The following is a 17,837-nucleotide window of genomic DNA, read 5'->3' as shown; positions in this document are numbered from 1 at the left end:
TCCAAGGAACGAGAAATCCAGCGACTGTTTGTCCTTTTTCAAATGTTGCGCATGCGTGAAACCACCCCCCTCCCCTACAGCTCCTACGTAGAAACGCCTCCTCCCGCCTCCTCTTTACGCCAGAAACAGGTTTGTTTACAGCCGGTGAGCTGCACATGACTTGTAAACAACTAACTACAGTGTTGGTTAGGCAAGACGGAGAAGTGAGGAGCGGGGGGAGCGGGTGTGCGGACATTTCGTTCGCGGACGAGAAGTGAGGAGCAGGGAGAAGAGCGGAGCAGGGAGAGAGAGGAGAGGAGAGAGGAGAGAGGAGAGAGGAGAGAGGAGAGGAGAGAGGAGAGGAGAGGAGAGGAGAGGGAGCGGTGCACGGAGATTCCGTGCCCGGAGAAGTGAGGAGCAGGGGGAAGAGCGGATCGGGCAGCGGGGGAGAGGAGCAGGAAAGGGGTGCAGAGAAGGTTGCGCGGAGATTCCGTGCGAATGAACTAGCTACAACACGCAGCAGCAAGCGGACTCTTTCTTTGCCTTGAAAATTACGTTTTCAGACATAGGATATCGCTTTCGTGTCCTGAAAAACGTTTGTCTAGCTCTTGGAAATAAAGTAAGTTTTCATAATAAGCAGAAGTTGACCTGTCCAGGAGTAATTTGGCGACCAGTGCCTCAGTCTTTAGACCCTGTGTCTGCTTCAGTCGCGCCATCGCTGGAATGAATCTTCAAGAATCACCTTAGTTTGGCTTCGCTGCTTTTTCCCCTTGTCTTCTTCTTTCAGCGACCTCAAAAACGGACTTTCTTTTGCGGCGAACTGCTCCTGGATTCTTGTCGCCATTGCAACAAACTTTGTGCTAACTGCGAGGAAGATATAGGTAAAAAAAAGCCGCTAAGAACTGTTGCGTTGGTGGAGTAAACAGCGTCTGTGCGTCTTGCGTCTGTGGACTGCGTGACAGGCGTACGTAAACCACGTACCGGCGGCGCGCAGGCAAGTCAGTTATGCTAGAAACCTTTAAGGAACATGAAATTTAAGACCAGAACATAGACCAGAAAATGCGTAATACTGGCACTTTAAATGTGGTGACGGCATAATAGAAATGGACTTACTGTACGATGCAGGAGAGGAGACGGTGTCCAGGTGGCGGCGATGGTGGTGCATATGGACCAGGATCACAAACTGGCTTCGGGAGTGGGCTGATAGGGCAGTTGGACAGATGTGGTAAGCACAAGAGGAGATGGTGCTGTACAGGGCTGCCAAGAACTGCTGTAATGAGATGGATGTGATCAGACATATGTCCAAAATTCAAAAAAAGGTTTCATTCATTCAGACAGATGAGCTCCAGTGAAGTCCATCAGGGAGACTCGCACACTGGCAGCATGAGAGCGCGGGTTAACCAATATTCTTTCTGAAAAATGACATCTGACGTCCGTACAGTCAATTTTCATTAGCCTACGAGATTCTCTGGCAACCATTTTGATGTGAACTTCCAGCTTTTGAAAATGATTTTTTTAGAGCCTAGGCTTAGACTTAGACAAACTTTATTGATCCACAACCACAAGGGAAATTATTTGGACACAGTAGCTCGCACATTACAATAAATATAATAACAAAAAGTAAAAATATGTATGGTAATAATAAAATATGTAACAAAAACCATAACAGACTGGTGTCAAATAAAGCATAATTACTGTAAATGTATAAGAAATAAAGAAAAAAGAAATATTGCAAATATATCTCAGTTGGGTGCTCCCTTATAGATAGACTGAGAGCTTAGGAGGAACTTGGAGTAGAGTCGCTGTTCCTCCATGTCACCAAGAGGTGGCTTAGACACCGGTTCCACATGGTTCTTGGATGCCTCTCTGAGTTAGGGTGACCAGATGTCCCTTTTTACTCGGGACAGTCTCAGTTTTGAGACCTGTGTAACCTGTTCTAGCCTGATTCATCAGCCAGTTTCACTTTGAAGAAACCGTCTGACCTCACAGTGTTAGAATTTGTTCGCTCGACGGTAGGCAGGTACTTTTTTTTTCATTTCACCAATCGTTGCTATTTCCCCTTGATAAAATTCTCCAAACATTTTCTTTGTTCTGGCTCGATCTCTGGAATCCTCGCCAACACAGAATATATGGCTCTTTGCTGATTGGCTGGTGCCCAAACTCACACTTCCGGGGTTTTTTGCGAACCATTTAGTGTATTCAGATTCCTGATTTAGTCGCTGGAGAGAAATGAAATTGAGCAGAGGCACTAGTTGGCGCCAACCTGGCTACCACTGTCCCAGCAGATTCATCCAAAACCAGTAGTTTGTCCCAGTTTTATACAAGGTCCCATGTGTCCGTATTTTTGACCAATTTAATCTAAACCAGGACTAAACAAAGACGATTAAACACGATTAAAACAGGACTATCACAATTTTTGACTAATCAGATCCTCACCAACAGTAAAGAGGAGCATAATTTTTTTTATTTGTTTAGCCAAAATACAGATATACAAAATACAAATACAAATACAGAAGTTCCTCAGATTATGACTAACGCGAGAGTCCACAATGTTACACCCTCTTTTCACATTTTTATTCATACCAACCATCCCAACTCGGGTGTGTCCAAGTTTTGAATTTTGAAAATCTGGTTTGAAAATCTGTTCACCCTACTCTGGGGAGGTGTTCATGTCACACAGGGAGGAGGCTCAGGGCAAGACCCAGGACACGCCAGAGGGACGATGTCTCTTGGCTGGCCTGGGAACGCCTCGGGATCTCCCTGGAGGAGCTGGAGGAACTGTGCATGGCATCTCTGTTTAGACTAATGCCTGCCAGAGAAAATGGGAAGAAAATGGATGGACGGATTTTAGCACATGAAATTTTGAGGTCTGTTATGTGAAAAATAGGTGCAAAAAGTAATAATACAAACCTACAATATGTTTTAAGTTAACCTAGAAACTTCTGCTGTTTTCATTTAAATATTACAGAAGACGAGAAGGGGTCACAACAAACACAAACGCTGCAACAAATACAAATGCGACAACACAACAAAAAGCCACAACAAACCAAAAAAAACCACAACGGAAGTGACCGCGGGACTCTATCTATTTTCCGACGGACCGATCAAGCGGCAAGTGAAGAAGAAGAACTACAACGTGAAAAGTAAAGGAACGGAGAATTTGGAAACAAAGTTTTAGTTTCTTCTTGTTCTTCACTTGCCGCTTGATCGGTCTGTCAGAAAATAGAGTCACGCGGTCACTTCCATTGTGGCTTTTTAATCGGTTGTGGCTTTTTAATGTGTTGTGGCTTTTTAATGTGTTGTGGCATTTGTGTTTATGTTGTGGCGTTTGTATTTGTTGTGGTGTTTGCATTAAAATACAGTCCCGCATCATTTCCGTTGTGGCTTTTGTTGGTTTGTTGTGGCTTTTTGTTGTGTTGCCACATTTGTATTTGTTGCAGGCTTTTGCGTTTGTTGTGACCCCTCTCGGCTTCCGTAAAATATAGAGTGAAAAGACGTCCCTATTTCACCCGAGGACAGTCTGAGCAGATTTCTCCAAAACCACTGATTTGTCCCAGTTTTATACAAGAAATGTCCCAGGTGTCCCTATTTTTACCAATTCGATCCCTGCCGACAGTAAAGAGAGGCATAAATTGTCATTTGTTTAAGTAAAATACATAAAAGCTGCTTAAAAATGACAAAAACACAAAGAAAATGTAACTATACTGACTCAGATTAGTGCTGAGTGCAGAACAATTTATCTTAATTTTGCACTTGTTTCACAATTTTATTATTACCAAANGAAGAATACAACGTGAAAAGTAAAGGAACGGAGAATTTGGAAACGTAAGTAAAAGTAATTTATTGTTTTATCAGTTTCAAGTTTTAGTTCTTCTTCTTCACTTGCCGCTTGATCGGTCTGTCGGAAAATAGAGTCACGCGGTCACTTCCATTGTGGCTTTTTAATGTGTTGTGGCTTTTTAATGTTGTGGCTTTTAATGTGTTGTGGCATTTGTGTTTATGTTGTGGCATTTTGTATTTGTTGTGGTGTTTGCATTAAAATAGAGTCCCGCATCATTTCCGTTGTGGCTTTTGTTGTTTTGTTGTGGCTTTTTGTTGTGTTGTCACATTTGTATTTGTTGCAGCTTTTGCGTTTGTTGTGACCCTTCTCGGCTTCCGTAAAATATAGAGTGAAAAGACGTCCCTATTCACCCGGGACAGTCTGAGCAGATTTCTCTAAAACCACTGATTTGTCCCAGTTTTATACAAGAAATGTCCCAGGTGTCCCTATTTTTACCAATTCGATCCCTGCCGACAGTAAAGAGAGGCATAAATTGTCATTTGTTTAAGTAAAATACATAAAAGCTGCTTAAAAATGACAAAAACACAAAGAAAATGTAACTATACTGACTCAGATTAGTGCTGAGTGCAGAACAGTTTATCTTAATTTTGCACTTGTTTCACAATTTTATTATTACCAAACCAAACCAGGGATGTTTCTATGTGGTCTATGTTTTTATTTAGAAAATCTGGTCACCTTAACTCAAATAAAATGTTTGATAATTAGCTTGGGTTTGCTAAAAATGTTGATCATCCAGTTTTAGTCGTGTTTTAGTCTTTGTTTAGTCCTGGTTTAGATTAAATCGGTCAAAAAAGGGGCATTTCTTGTATAAAACTGGGACAAGCCTATTCACCAAATAAATGCTTCATACAAATTGCACGGACAATTTTGAGCTAAAACTGTATATTTTTGCAGAAAAAGCCTTTAATATCCGTTGCATTAACCTTGTCCAGGTCGTGTTGTTGGTGTTTGGACTCTTTGCTTCTCAGTTTGGTTCATCCCCAATCATGTCATTTGTTTTAAGATCTATTTGTATTATCCATCTGCTTTAAAATCATAGTTAAATTCGAGTGGGACGCATAAATTGCATGAAATGTGACTATGATGCATATGTAGGTAATAAAGTTTTAAGAGCAGCCTGATCATGGACTGTATGAGCCTGACAAGAGCACGAGCTGACGGACATTTCTCAAGCAACAGCTCCACCTAGCGACCATTTATGTAACTACAACAAACCAGGTACAAAGATACTGGAGTGGGACTTGAGCCTCTTTAAACACCTTTAAAGATGAACGAGGGCTAAAGGAAAGCATTTCTGTCCTTTTATTGTTTAAAATATGACAGTAAATAAAATGTAAACATAAAATTATAAAATGACTTTGATTGTCTGGAAAAAAATTGAAAATAAATAAACTATAATAATGATATGAATGACTACTACTACTACTACTACTACTACTACTACTACTACTACTAATAATAATAATAATAATAATCGTAATTAAAAAATTCTGTCCTTTTATTGTTTAAAATATGATAGTAAAAAAAATGCATGCATAAAATCATAAAATGAGTGTCTGAAAGAAATGAAAATAATAATAATAACAATAATAATGCATCAGTTTTATATTACGCTTCTGGACACTCAAAGAAACTTTAAAGAGCATTATTCATTCACTCCATATCCAAACATTATAAGACTAAAGCAATATTATTTCTAGGCTATTAGTATGCAATTCATGTGGGAACACGTTTAGACTGAAACCTGTGAAACTCACTTTGTGGTTGTTAGAAAACACAGTCTTATTTTATTTAGGGTAAAATTACACTATTACACCAACATTGCTCCTTTCTGTCTCAGCATGAGCACATTGTGGCTTTGAGATGGACACATTGGCATCTCTGTGGACTCTTAAAAGCTCCAAAAGTGGAAAAGAGACAGAATGCGTCGAACAGCAGGATGTTCAAAACAGAAAAGCACATTGCGACAGTGAACTGGAAAAGTCCTGCTGGGGTCCGGAAGGCGGTGTCCTGCAGCGGGACCTGCCATTATCCCTTGCAGAGATCCAGCGTAGTGATGTACCGTGCTGCTCCACCATCACTGGATCACCTGACACGTGAGCAAGTTGCAAGTGTTCTCCGAGTTTTCCAGGAGGTTCCCTCTCTGTTCGCACCCATACCTGGAAAGACCACCCTGGTGGAGTACGTGATTCGCCTGAAAGACTCTAAACCAATCCGACAGAGACCTTACAGGGTACCTCAGCAGCTGGTGGCCAAGTTGCACCAGGAGGTGCAGGAGATGCTGAAGTTGAGGGTGATTGAGCAGTCCAATTCAGAGTGGTGCAGTCCAGTGGTCATCGTTTTCAAGAAAGATGGCTCCTTGAGGATATGCATTGACTTTCGTAAATTGAACTCTGTCTCTGAATTTGATGCATATCCAATGCCCAGAATCGACGAGCTACTGGAACGAATTGGAGCAGCACGGTACATCACTACGCTGGATCTCTGCAAGGGATACTGGCAGGTCCCGCTGCAGGAGGCGTCCCGTCCATACACCGCCTTCCGGACCCCAGCAGGACTTTTCCAGTTCACTGTCATGCCGTTTGGGCTACATGGGGCTCCGGCAACATTCCAGCGTTTGATGGACAAGGTCCTAGTCGGCTGTGAAGAGTGCAGTGCAGCTTACCTTGATGATGTCGTGGTGTTCAGTTCCACGTGGGAGGAGCATCTGCAACACCTGTCCTTGGTACTGGGGAAGATTGCGCAAGCTGGACTAACTCTGAACCCGTCCAAATGTGAGTGGGCCCGAGAAGAGACATGATACCTTGGGTACCAGATGGGAAGGGGAGAAGTTCGACCCCAGGTGGACAAAGTGGAGGCCATCATGAACTGTCCACGTCCACGCACAAAAAAAGAAGTCCGCTCATTCCTTGGCCTCACTGGGTGGTATCAGCGGTTTGTGCCTCAGTACGCCACAATTGTTGCTCCTCTCACAGCCCTCACCATGAAGAACCAGCGAAACCCTGTGAACTGGACAGAGGAATGTGAGCAGGCCTTCAGCACCCTAAAGACCATCCTGTGTTCTTCCCCAGTCCTGAAGAGCCCAGATTTCAATGAAAGGTTCCGGGTGCAAGTGGATGCGTCCGCAGTTGGCCTGGGAGCAGTGCTGGTTCAAGGAGAACCCGGAGAGGAACGCCCTATGAGCAACAGGTGAGCAACAATTCATTTGCATGGCCAATTAAATGTATTGTCGGTCTCGCAGACCTCATATACAAAACCTATTCATTTTGGGCGCAAGCTATTACGAGTATGTAACAGTCGAGCTAAGGAACGTAGGCCGTTTAATCGTAGAAACGGCGAAATCACGATTATTGGGGGGAATTATGTAATGTGGGAGGGGCAAACGGGAATATAAAGGTGCGCTCTCCAGCTCTGTCAACCAGTCGCGACCAGGTTACAGTGGAGGTAACTTGTGTGGAGTGAGGCAGAGCGAACGAGCGACCGAGAGCGTGAGTGAGAGAGAGAGAGCGAGCGAGCAAACGCTGCAGGACTTAAAGGGGAAGTCCACCAAAAACTTATTTTGTCTTTTTGTTTTTCACACCGCCACTGTAAATATTTTTCCACTCACGTTTGGCACCTTTTGCACTGTTGAAGAGCACAATAAATCACCGAAAAGCATTTCCTGGCTAAGCCTGAGTTTTTATGGAAGAACCCCACCACATCAAGAAAGAAACAATGAAGGAAAGGTACTTTATTGTCCCCTGTATTGTTCCCGAAATGTGTCCATCCTTCAATGCCACTGGGGCATCTCTTCAGGAACAGCCAAGACCCTATCTCCATGATCTTCTTGCTTGGCCTGGTCAGGATTACTTAAGGTGTGTGGTGCATGTTTTGGGTTGTGGAAGAGGTAGCCTATGTTCAGCAACACATTATACTTAACAAAAACACAACCAAACGTTTTAAAGTTGTTTTTTTATTTAGTTCAATTTTAAAATTTACATTTCTGTCAAGAATTATTAAAAAAGATAAAGCATCACCTGCCTTGCAGTTTGTATCACAAAGAAAGTGACCAAGAGAGTGACAAAGATGGCTTAGTAGGCAAATTTTTAATCATTTATCAAATCAATGGCAGTCTATATACAGCAGAACTATTGTATTTGATGAACACATGCGTGAGGCTTGAAGCACAGACTTATGTCGATGAGAACATGAGGGTTTGATTAAAACATTATGGCAGTTCAATTTCAAATAAATTAAACCTAAGACAACAGAGTTTGGAATCTCAGTGAGCATGTGAATGTAACTGCGGTGCATGTAAAACTATGCAGACAAAATGAACAGGACATCTCCCGATAAAATAATGTGAAAAATAAATTACAAATGAATAGCTGTTAATAGTATGTCATTGCAAAGAGTACCTGATTTGCTCTCTCTAGCCTAAGTTTACCACCTTTGCATAACCTAGAGAAATCATGTCACAATGGATTTAAACTCACAGTAATTCATTCTTTAGTCCTGACGCTATTCGATCAGACGGAGGATTCTACCCTGCAGAATCCACAAGCCTTTTAGTCACACACTGGAAAACGCATACAAATAAAGGACACTTATTTGGATATTTACATAACACTTTTGTACAGTTTTGTGCTTTTATCGTGATGGATTGAAGCACTTGTGGAAAAAGTTGAAAAAAATTATAAAATTCGAACTGAACGTAGCCCAAAACTGACCGCGTGAGTTGTGCATGTCCTTGGAGATCACAGTTATCCCTACATAGACTGACAGAGAGAATCCACGTCCATAAGGCTGTTGTCATTGTAGCAAAACATCTGTGAATCTGGTGCTTGCATATGTCAGAGACTGAGAAACAATCCGAAATATCCCTGTAGATTACTGTAATGAAAAAAAAAGTTTATATGAAGAACTAAACGGCTTTGTAGACCGTGTTCGTAAAGGTGCAACTTTTTGTGGTGGAGGGTCGGTCAAATGCTTTTCTCCGTGTTTTTTTTCCGCTTATCCAGAGCTGGGTCAAGGGGGCAGCAGTCTAAGCAGGGACTCCCAGACTTCCTTCACCCCAGACACTTCCTTCAGCTCCTCCAAGGGGGGACTCCGAGGCTTTCCCAGGCCAGCCAAGAGACCCTTCAACGTGTCCTGGTTCTTCCCTGGGGCCTCCTTCTGGTTATTGCTTTGTCTTGAATGTTTCACCGTATGGTATTAAACCTTTCTATCTCCTTGGAAACCAAACCAGACCAAGTTACAGGTCAGATCTGTGGAGAGACGACCCTGCTCACAGTCAGAATGTCTGTTTTTGTAGGTATTTTTGAGCTATAAAACCACTTGTAATTGAATAAAAATCAAGTAGAGCTGCTTAATGTCATACTGTGGAACATTCCAGGCAGACTAAAGACAACAACAGTACAGAAACAAGCAGGTGACGATCCCTCCACCAGAAAAGTTACACAATGCACCTTTAATAAGCTGGCAAGTGCGTGTAAAATACTGGAATCTGAACACTGGCAGTGCAAGGTCTGATATGGGGTTCATTAAGCTAATTACCAGTTTTCATTGGTTTAAAGCTAAATAAAGCCTCTTTTATGTTTAATCAGTGCAAAAGTTCCAAAGTTTAACACGTAATTAAAGCAGGATCAGATATGCTGTTGTTTTCCGGGTGGATTTTAGATTTTGTCCTGGAAGAGACCAGCCAGGAAGACTGAAAAGCGGCGTTGTAAAAGTCGCATTTCTCATTAGAGATTCACAAACTGCTCCAATAACAACTTCATACCATTGGCCAGACTGTTTGCCGTTTGAAATCAAGTCAAGTTATCAAAATAGTTTCGAGCAACTCCGCGCTAGCTGTCGCAATCTACGATTTTACCTTGAATTCAGAACGAGAACAGCATTAAAAATTTAGGAAATGTTAACTCAAGGTGAAAAACAAAGCAAAAATTTGGACTCTGATTGAAAAAGAAAATGTATCCACAAAAGGGGGCAACAGTCAAACCCTATTCAAGTCCAGTCTGTCACCTGCGTTCACATTGCATACAGCTTATTCTTGGCCGACACTCCACGTACAGAAGCACAGTGAGCTCCAGACAGACAGCAGCTCCACTCTCCCACTGAGAACAGCACAGACGGGACCAGGGCTTCACGAGAGCCTCCAAGAGTTAAACAGGCCTGAGCTCTGTGGGGGGCTGCTGTAGGCTGGGGGGAGAAAGTGGGGAAGGGTGGGACTCTGCTCTTCACTTGGTTCCTTTGTTGGGGGTCTCTGTCTCTGTGGATTGCCGGCCGTCGTTCCAGGCCTCTCGGGTGCTCTTTAAAGCCTGAGTCCGCTGCCTGTCCACCACCACGTAGTCCACGCGCTCGTCTGACGCAGGCATGCCCGCCCCATTGCTTTTCATCTGCAATAACACAATTAAAATGAACATTATTATAGGCTCAGGGCAGAGTAAACTTTACACTAAGCTTTGTTGTGGTGGACGATTGGTTTGTGAAGTCAGCGCAGAAGATGATGGATTAAAGATGATGACATGCCAGAGCATAACTCCAGCCATAAAGGGTCATGACACAGTGTTTATATTACACAGTTTTACATCAGAAATTATCCTCTTAGGTCAGGGGTATCAAACTCAAATTCACAGAGGGCCAAAATTAAAAACTGGGGCGTGGGCCAAACTAAATATTTATTGAAAAATTCCAACAACATCTGCATGTTTTCACTTCTTTCGAGATATGTAATGTTAAACCCTTTCTCATTAAAATAAATCTTTAATAATAGTTTTGCTTAAACTGTGAATCCAGAACAAGCGTAATATAAAATAATAACAAAATTCTAAATAAATAATGTCTCTATAGTCTATTTGTAGCCAGAGGGGCAGCTCTAATACATACTGATATAATTTTGTGGGCCAAATATAATTATATCGCAGGCCAAATTTAACCCCCAGGCCTGAGTCTGACATGTCTGTTTTAGGTCAAGACCATAGACTGTATAAAGAAGTAAGTAAGTTTTTATTTATATAGCACTTTTCACAGACATTTGTCACAAAGATGCTTTTACAGACCCAGTGGTGGTGAGCTGCTATAGTAGCCACAGCTGCTCTGGGGCAGACTGACCAAAGTGCAGCTGCCAATCTGCACCATCGGCCCCTGCGACCACCGCAATCACTCATGCACACACCACTTTCATACTAGGAAATGTGGGTAAAGTGCCTTGCATAAGGACACAACAACAGTTTTTGCGATTGGTGCCCCCCTGTGGCACCTGATTCTCCCAGAGGTCTCCCATGCAAGTCCTAACCAACCCGGTCCTGTTTAGCTTCTGAGGTCTAATAGGCTCAGACTTTGACAAGCTGGTATGACCACCGGCTCATAAAAGTGGAGCGAGTGTCACGTCACCCACAGCGTGATATTGTGATTTGTTATATGGACACATTTGGAGCCAGACTCTACATTATGAAGAGGATTTTTTTTAATGGACAAAAACACCAGGATCATGCAGAACAGGTTAATATGGACATTTTAAGACCAAAATGACGAGGCTCAGAGGGATGACAATATTCCAGTGTAAGTCAATGGGAGCAGGGTCAGTAGTAGCCCGAAGCGCCGCATGTGAACTTCCTTTAAGACCCCGGTAACTAGCGCGTTATCTATGTCCATTTATATATACAGTCTGTGGTCAAGACACAAGTTTTTGTGTGTTTCTATTTTAAAATGTCTGATGTGAAGTTATTTTACACTGGTAATACGCACATTTTAATGTTAATCACTATCAGGGCTGTTCTTACCTTTCTCGGTGGAGTAGAGGTTCCAGACTCAAGATCCAAATCGAGATACTCCACCTGCTTGTCTCCTTTGGGTTTCGACATGGGGCTGCTTCCACCATCAGCAGTCATTGGTGGAACAAGCTTCATGTTCTAGATGCCATGAAAGATATTGTGTTAAAGCAACAATAAATCTTAAATAGAGAGAGCATTTCACAATATGTGTGTTGTCACAATAAAGTTGGTTTCATTTGTTTTATAATGCCAATATGGTCTTTCATGTAGATTTGGATCTGTATTTTGAGAAACTTCAATCTGATTCTATACTGGTTCAAGCTGATTTTTTGAATTTTTTGTATTTTTATTTTTATTTGAGCAATTATACCTTTTGATATTTTATTTTTATGATCTTTGTGCAGCACTTTGTAAACTCAAAAATCACACAAGATCAAAATTTAAAGACGCTACATGCACGTTTTTGTTACGATATTGTGACAACACAGAAAAAAGTGCAAATCAAAACATGTTACACTAAACTACAGGTGGGTGGAGTTAAAACTACAATGTCAGAATGGTATCTACTAGTACACCTCTATTACCGAGGCATACTTAAGCTAGATAGGACTATGATTTCACACTTGCAATTATAATTCACACAGTATGCTTTAGTTTTCGGACAGGGTAAGCCATGCAGTTTTGTTCGTGGCAACCCTGCTCACCTCCTCTATGGATTCAACCTCCTCCACCTCCCTCTTTATAGGGGTGATGGGGACAGTACAGTAGAAGGACTCCTCTCTAGCAAAAGCCAGAAAAAACAGAAGCAAGAAAAACAGAAGATAAGCTTTAGTGCAGAAAAGAGCGAGCCAAAACCAAGCCAGAACAGAAACAAACTAGAGATGAGAGAGCGTCAGCCAGAAAAGCAAAAAATGAAAATCAATAGCAAAGCAATTTGAAAACAGGTTCTGTAATAAGTAAAGTGTAAGGCAGAGGAAATGCGTATGACCTGTGGATTTAAAGAAAGAGAAATGAATCCTGTAAAAGAAAAGAAAAGTTACAATTTAAGAGCTGCCAAAGCGAGAACAAAAAGTGGAGAGGGGGCGAAAGGACGGATCGAAGCTGTGAAAAAAAGAAGATGAAGTTCTGAGGAGTCCCTCTTCAGCACCTGGTCATTTGTACAACGTAATAAGGCTGTATAGATCTGGGGTTTGCTGTTCGTCCACCATTTAGGGCCTTTTCTACCTTCATATGGTATTTGCAAACAACCAATTTATCAGCGAGTTAAACAAAAGCTACTGGACTTATTACATTTTTTTTGTAGCCAGTGTTTCATTACCAACCAGCGGTGGTGAAAGGGAAAGAAGTAAAAGTAGAAAAGTGTTGCAATTACGTAAAAACTGTATGTATCTGTACTTTACTTAAAGGTGCATTACGTAACGTTTATCTGAAATGTTCCACAGTGTGACTCTAAACAGCTTTACCTTACATTTATTCAATTACAGGTGGTTTTATAGCTCAAAATACCTAGAAAAACAGACATTCTCTCCACAGATCTGACTTGTAACTTGGGCTCCGTCCACAGTAGTACATATTTTAGTTGTTTTCGTTGTGTGTGCAGCGTTTGTTCACACTAATCCGACTGAAAACGGCTCCAGAGACAGAACAATCTGGTGCAGCCAGCTCCCATGATTTCACCTGAGTACAGATCTGATCCAGCACTGTGTGGACACCTGAAAACGCTGATACGCTGATGTAGGTCCATGTGCTGTGAAGTCATTACCGCCAAAACGCTAAGAGGCTAGAATATATGTCCATTCATATATACGCTCTGAAAAGTTTAACATGAATCATCTGCAATGCGACAGAAGCACAGAACAGACTCACCATCAGCAGAACACCCCTCTGTCACAGAAAAATCACTCATATTTCACTGAGTCGTGTCCTTTAGTCTGACAGAAGCTGAACTGCATCAGCGCACAAGGAGCGAGCTGTTTTTTGAGCGCTCAGTTTATGCAAATTAGCCATGCAGTTTTAAGTTTCGTTTCTGTAAAACGTAAACAAATATGCTCAAAGCTGTGTGGATAACGAAGACTTGCGGACACAGAAACGACGTGTGTGGACGCAAATTGTTTCCGGTACGGTGATTCATTTCAGTGTAAATGTAGTCTTTGTTGGGTTTCATGAAGACAGAAAGAGAAAAGCATCTGACGGACCCTCCAGACCATACAAGTCACACAATGCACCTTTAAGTACATTTTAAAGTGGATATTTTTTACTTTTACTTCACTTTTACTTTTAAAGGTATTATTTTATGAGTGATTGAGACCTGCTGAAAAGATTGAAGTTTTATTTTTAACACATTTGTAGTCTGAGCAAACAAAAATATACAAAGAAAAACAGGAAAAAACAACTGATTCAATTGTTTCTATTGAACAATATTCAGCACAAAAGCATTGCTATTTGAAGCCTTATAAGATCTCAAAATCTGCACATAACATTTTTATTTTTTATTCTTTAAATAAATTTTAAACAGGTCATTTAATGCTTTTAATTAAGTAGATTTTTTATGTGTTAGTTTTACTTTTGCATGAGTTTTTTTTCTTTTTTTTTTCTCAGGTATCTGTACTTTCACTTAACGGTGTAAAAGTTGTGTAACTTTTCAAATGCTTTTCTCCATGGGAATGTTGTCTCTTTGTCTAGAATGTTTCACAGTATGGCATTAAACCTTTCTATCTTCATGGAGACCAAGTTACAGGTCAGATCTGTGGAGAGGCGACCCCGCTCACAGTCAGAATGCCTGTTTTTCTGGTATTTTTGAACTATAAAACCACCTGTAATTGAATAAATGTTAAGTAAATCTGTTTAATGTCATATCCATAGAAACAAGAAGGTGACAGACACAAAACCAAAGTTACAGAGTGGACCTTTAAGTAGTAAAATTGAGTACTTATTGCACCACTGCCAAAAAGATAGCTTCATCAGGGCTTGGTTTTTGTTATTTTCGTTTAACTCGCTGATTTTACTCATGGATGTCTCGCTTAATTACACCCAATTAAAGCAAACTGATAAGGATTGGCTGATTGAGAAACAGTGTTAGCTTTACATACTGGTTCGTCTGGGGGCACCATTGGCACATAATTGTCATCACATTCTTCAGAGTCAGTGCTGGAGGCTGTACTATGCACTGACGCAGGTCGCGGTGGGATTGGAAACCTAGAGAAACTGTGGAGCATTCACAAGGTTTACACGCCGATCTCCAAAGAAACACAGCTCACAAAATTAAACGTAATGAGTTATTTCAGACGCAGCATCCCGGTGAGTTTTATGTTCTGTTAAAATCTGTAATGGTCTGGACCTGGACTATGGATACTTTGCAGTGATGTCACGCTGGGGGTGTTCTAGGTATGTCTCTATGGGCATAAGGTTCAACGCTTTAAGATAAGGCTGAAATTTCAAGAAATGGATTTAACATCACATTTTCAGGAGTTTTTGATCAATAAGAGTGTTCATGGTCCTTTTTGGAAGTTTAGTTTTCTAACTCCAGTATTAGCCAATAGTTTTTCTTTTTCTTTTCTTTTTAAAAACAATACAGTGGGAGGGATCTTTAAAAAGAACCCAAGAAGTTAATACACAAAACGGTTTCTGGATTAATGATAGCTAACTTGTGTAATTTTTGATTAATTGATTTGTTTGTATTTCGAGTTTTTTCCAAGAAAGAAACAATAATCATGCACATACTACATATACACTGTAAATAACAAAAGAGCACATTTCTCGAAAAGGAATGCGAAGAAGAAAAACTTTATTAACCCGCTCCTTTTCTTTACATAGTTAAAAAAATTATGTGGTTGCTTCTGTATACTGGTAACGAAACTTTACAAATATTTACATATAGCAAAATAAATTACATACTAAGCATACTTAGTATAATTACACCCATTTTTATTTATTTTTATTATTTATATATTATTTTATTTTATTTATTTTGTATTATACAGCATGATGTTTAACAGTTATTATTTTATTTTTATTATTTTTTTCATTTATGTATTTATTTTATATACATTTTTTGTTTTATATTTATATAATTTTTTTATATTTATATTACGATAGGAATCTGCATCTCCTCAAACACTTCTTTGAACTTTTCCATTTATTGTTATTTATTTAGAAGATTGGGAGTGAGGAATAAAATTTTAATTCTTCATATGAAAATTTACAAACTTTTAGAATTTATTATTATTAGGCCCGAGCGCCATGGGTGGCGTAGGGCCTATTGTTACTGTTCAGCAGTGCGAAGCACGCAGCGCACGCAACAGAGCGCGAATATATATTATTATTATTATTATTATTATTATTATTATTTTTATTTATTTATTTATTTATTATTATATATATATATATATATATATTATATATATATATATATTATTTTATTTTTTTTTTTTTTCCGGACAGTAATTTTATAATTTTATGCATGCATTTTTTACTGTCATATTTTAAACAATAAAAGGACAGAAATGTTTTTTATTCCATTATTATTATTATTATTATTATTATTATTATTATTATTAGTAGTAGTAGTAGTAGTAGTCAGTAGTCATATCATATTATTATAGTTTATTTATTTTCATTTTTTTTTTCCAGACAATCAAAGTCATTTTATAATTTTATGCTTACATTTTTTTTACTGTCATATTTTAAACAGTAAAAGGACAGAAATGCTTTCCTTTAGCCCTCGTTCATCTTTACAGAGGCTGAAGTCCCTCTCCAGTATCTTTGTACCAGGTCTGTTGTAGTTACATAAATGGTCGCTAGGTGGAGCTGTTGCTTGAGAAATGTCCGTCAGCTCGTGCTCTTGTCAGGCTCATACAGTCCATGATCAGGCTGCTCTTAAAACTTTATTACCTACATATGCATCACAGTCACATTTCCATGCAATTTATGCGTCCCACTCGAATTTAACTATGATATTAAAGCAGATGGATAATACAAATAGATCTTAAAACAAATGACATGATTGGGGATGAACCAAACTGAGAAGCAAAGAGTCCAAACACCAACAACACCACCTGGACAAGGTAAATGCAACGGATATTAAAGGCTTTTTCTGCAAAAATATACAGTTTTAGCTCAGAATTGTCCGTGCAATTTGTATGAAGCATTTATTTGGTGAATAGGCTAATGGTGTTTGGCATTAGCATTAGCACTAAGCACGTGTTAGCCTTTTCTTTTTTTTTTTTTTACCGGGGACAGTCCCAGTTTTGAGTCCTGTGTCCCCTGTCCCAGCAGATTTATCCAAAACCAGTGATTTGTCCCAGTTTTATACAAGAAATGTCCCTTTTTTGACCAATTTAATCTAAACCAGGACTAAACAAAGACTAAAACACGACTAAAACAAAATTTTTAGCAAACCCAAGCTAATCATCAAACATTTTATTTGAGTTAAGGTGATTAGATTTTTAAAATAAAAACATAGACTGTATAAAAAAAACCTGGGACTTCCCTGGTTTGGGTTGGTTGGTAATAATAAAATTGTGAAACAAGTACAAAATTAAGATAAATTGTTCTGCACTCAGCACTAATCTGAGTCAGTATAGTCACATTTTCTTTGTGTTTTGGTCATTTTTAAGCAGCTTTTCTGTATTTTACCTAAACAAATGACAATTTATGCGTCTCTTTACTGTTGGCAGGGATCGAATTGGTAAAAATAAGGACACCTGGGACATTTCTTGTATAAAACTGGGATAAAGCTGTGGTTTTGGAGAAATCTGCTCGGACTGTCTCGGGTAAATAGGGACGTCTGGTCACTCTATATTTTACGGAAGCCGAGAGGGGTCACAACAAACGCAAATGCCTCAACAAATACAAATGCGGCAACACAACAAAAAGCCCCAACAAACCAACAAAAGCCACAACGGAAATGATGCGGGACTGTATTTTAATGCAAACGCCAAAACAAATACAAACGCCACAACACAAATGCAAATGCCGCAACACATTAAAAAGCCACAACGGAAGTGACCGCGTGACTCTATTTTCCGACAGACCGATCAAGCGGCAAGTGAAGAACAAGAACTAAAACTTGAAACTGATAAAACAATAAATTACTTTTACTTACGTTTCCAAATTCTCCGTTCCTTTACTTTTCACATTGTAGTTCTTCTTCTTCACTTGCCACTTGATCGGTCCGTCGGAAAATAGAGTTCCGCAGTCACTTCTGTTGTGGCTTTTTTAATGTGTTGTGGCTTTTTAATGTGTTGCGGCGTTTGCGTTTGTGT

The 17,837-nt window shown here is 39.9% G+C and overlaps 1 protein-coding gene across 1 annotated transcript; it reads right to left on the bottom strand.

The window, feature by feature from the left end:
* Positions 1-7,756: 7,756 nt before the first annotated feature.
* On the bottom strand, positions 7,757-14,805 carry LOC110157868 (GRB2-associated-binding protein 1-like). The gene is made up of 3 exons (XM_055158651.1): positions 14,664-14,805; positions 11,584-11,712; positions 7,757-10,197 (listed from the first exon to the last, which is right to left on the bottom strand). The coding sequence occupies exons 1-3, from the start codon at positions 14,787-14,789 to the stop codon at positions 10,039-10,041; spliced, it is 414 nt and encodes a 137-aa protein (XP_055014626.1). The 5' UTR covers positions 14,790-14,805; the 3' UTR covers positions 7,757-10,038.
* Between the last annotated feature and the right edge of the window lie 3,032 nt (positions 14,806-17,837).

This window comes from Boleophthalmus pectinirostris, unplaced genomic scaffold, assembly GCF_026225935.1.
Source record: "Boleophthalmus pectinirostris isolate CB_2022bp ecotype Guang Dong unplaced genomic scaffold, ASM2622593v1 HiC_scaffold_22, whole genome shotgun sequence".
Taxonomy (NCBI): Eukaryota; Metazoa; Chordata; class Actinopteri; order Gobiiformes; family Gobiidae; genus Boleophthalmus; species Boleophthalmus pectinirostris.
The sequence above is the reverse complement of the archived record's forward strand: the minus strand, read 5'-3'. Positions and strand labels throughout refer to the sequence as shown.

Coding starts and splice junctions, on each gene's coding strand:
- LOC110157868 (XM_055158651.1), bottom strand. CDS start 14,789: ATGCTCCACAGTTTCTCTAGGTTTCCAATCCCACCGCGACCTGCGTCA. Junction 11,713..14,663: donor TGGTGCCCCCAGACGAACCA/GTATGTAAAGCT, acceptor CATGGCATCTAG/AACATGAAGCTTGTTCCACC. Junction 10,198..11,583: donor CCTCTACTCCACCGAGAAAG/GTAAGAACAGCC, acceptor GTGTTATTGCAG/ATGAAAAGCAATGGGGCGGG.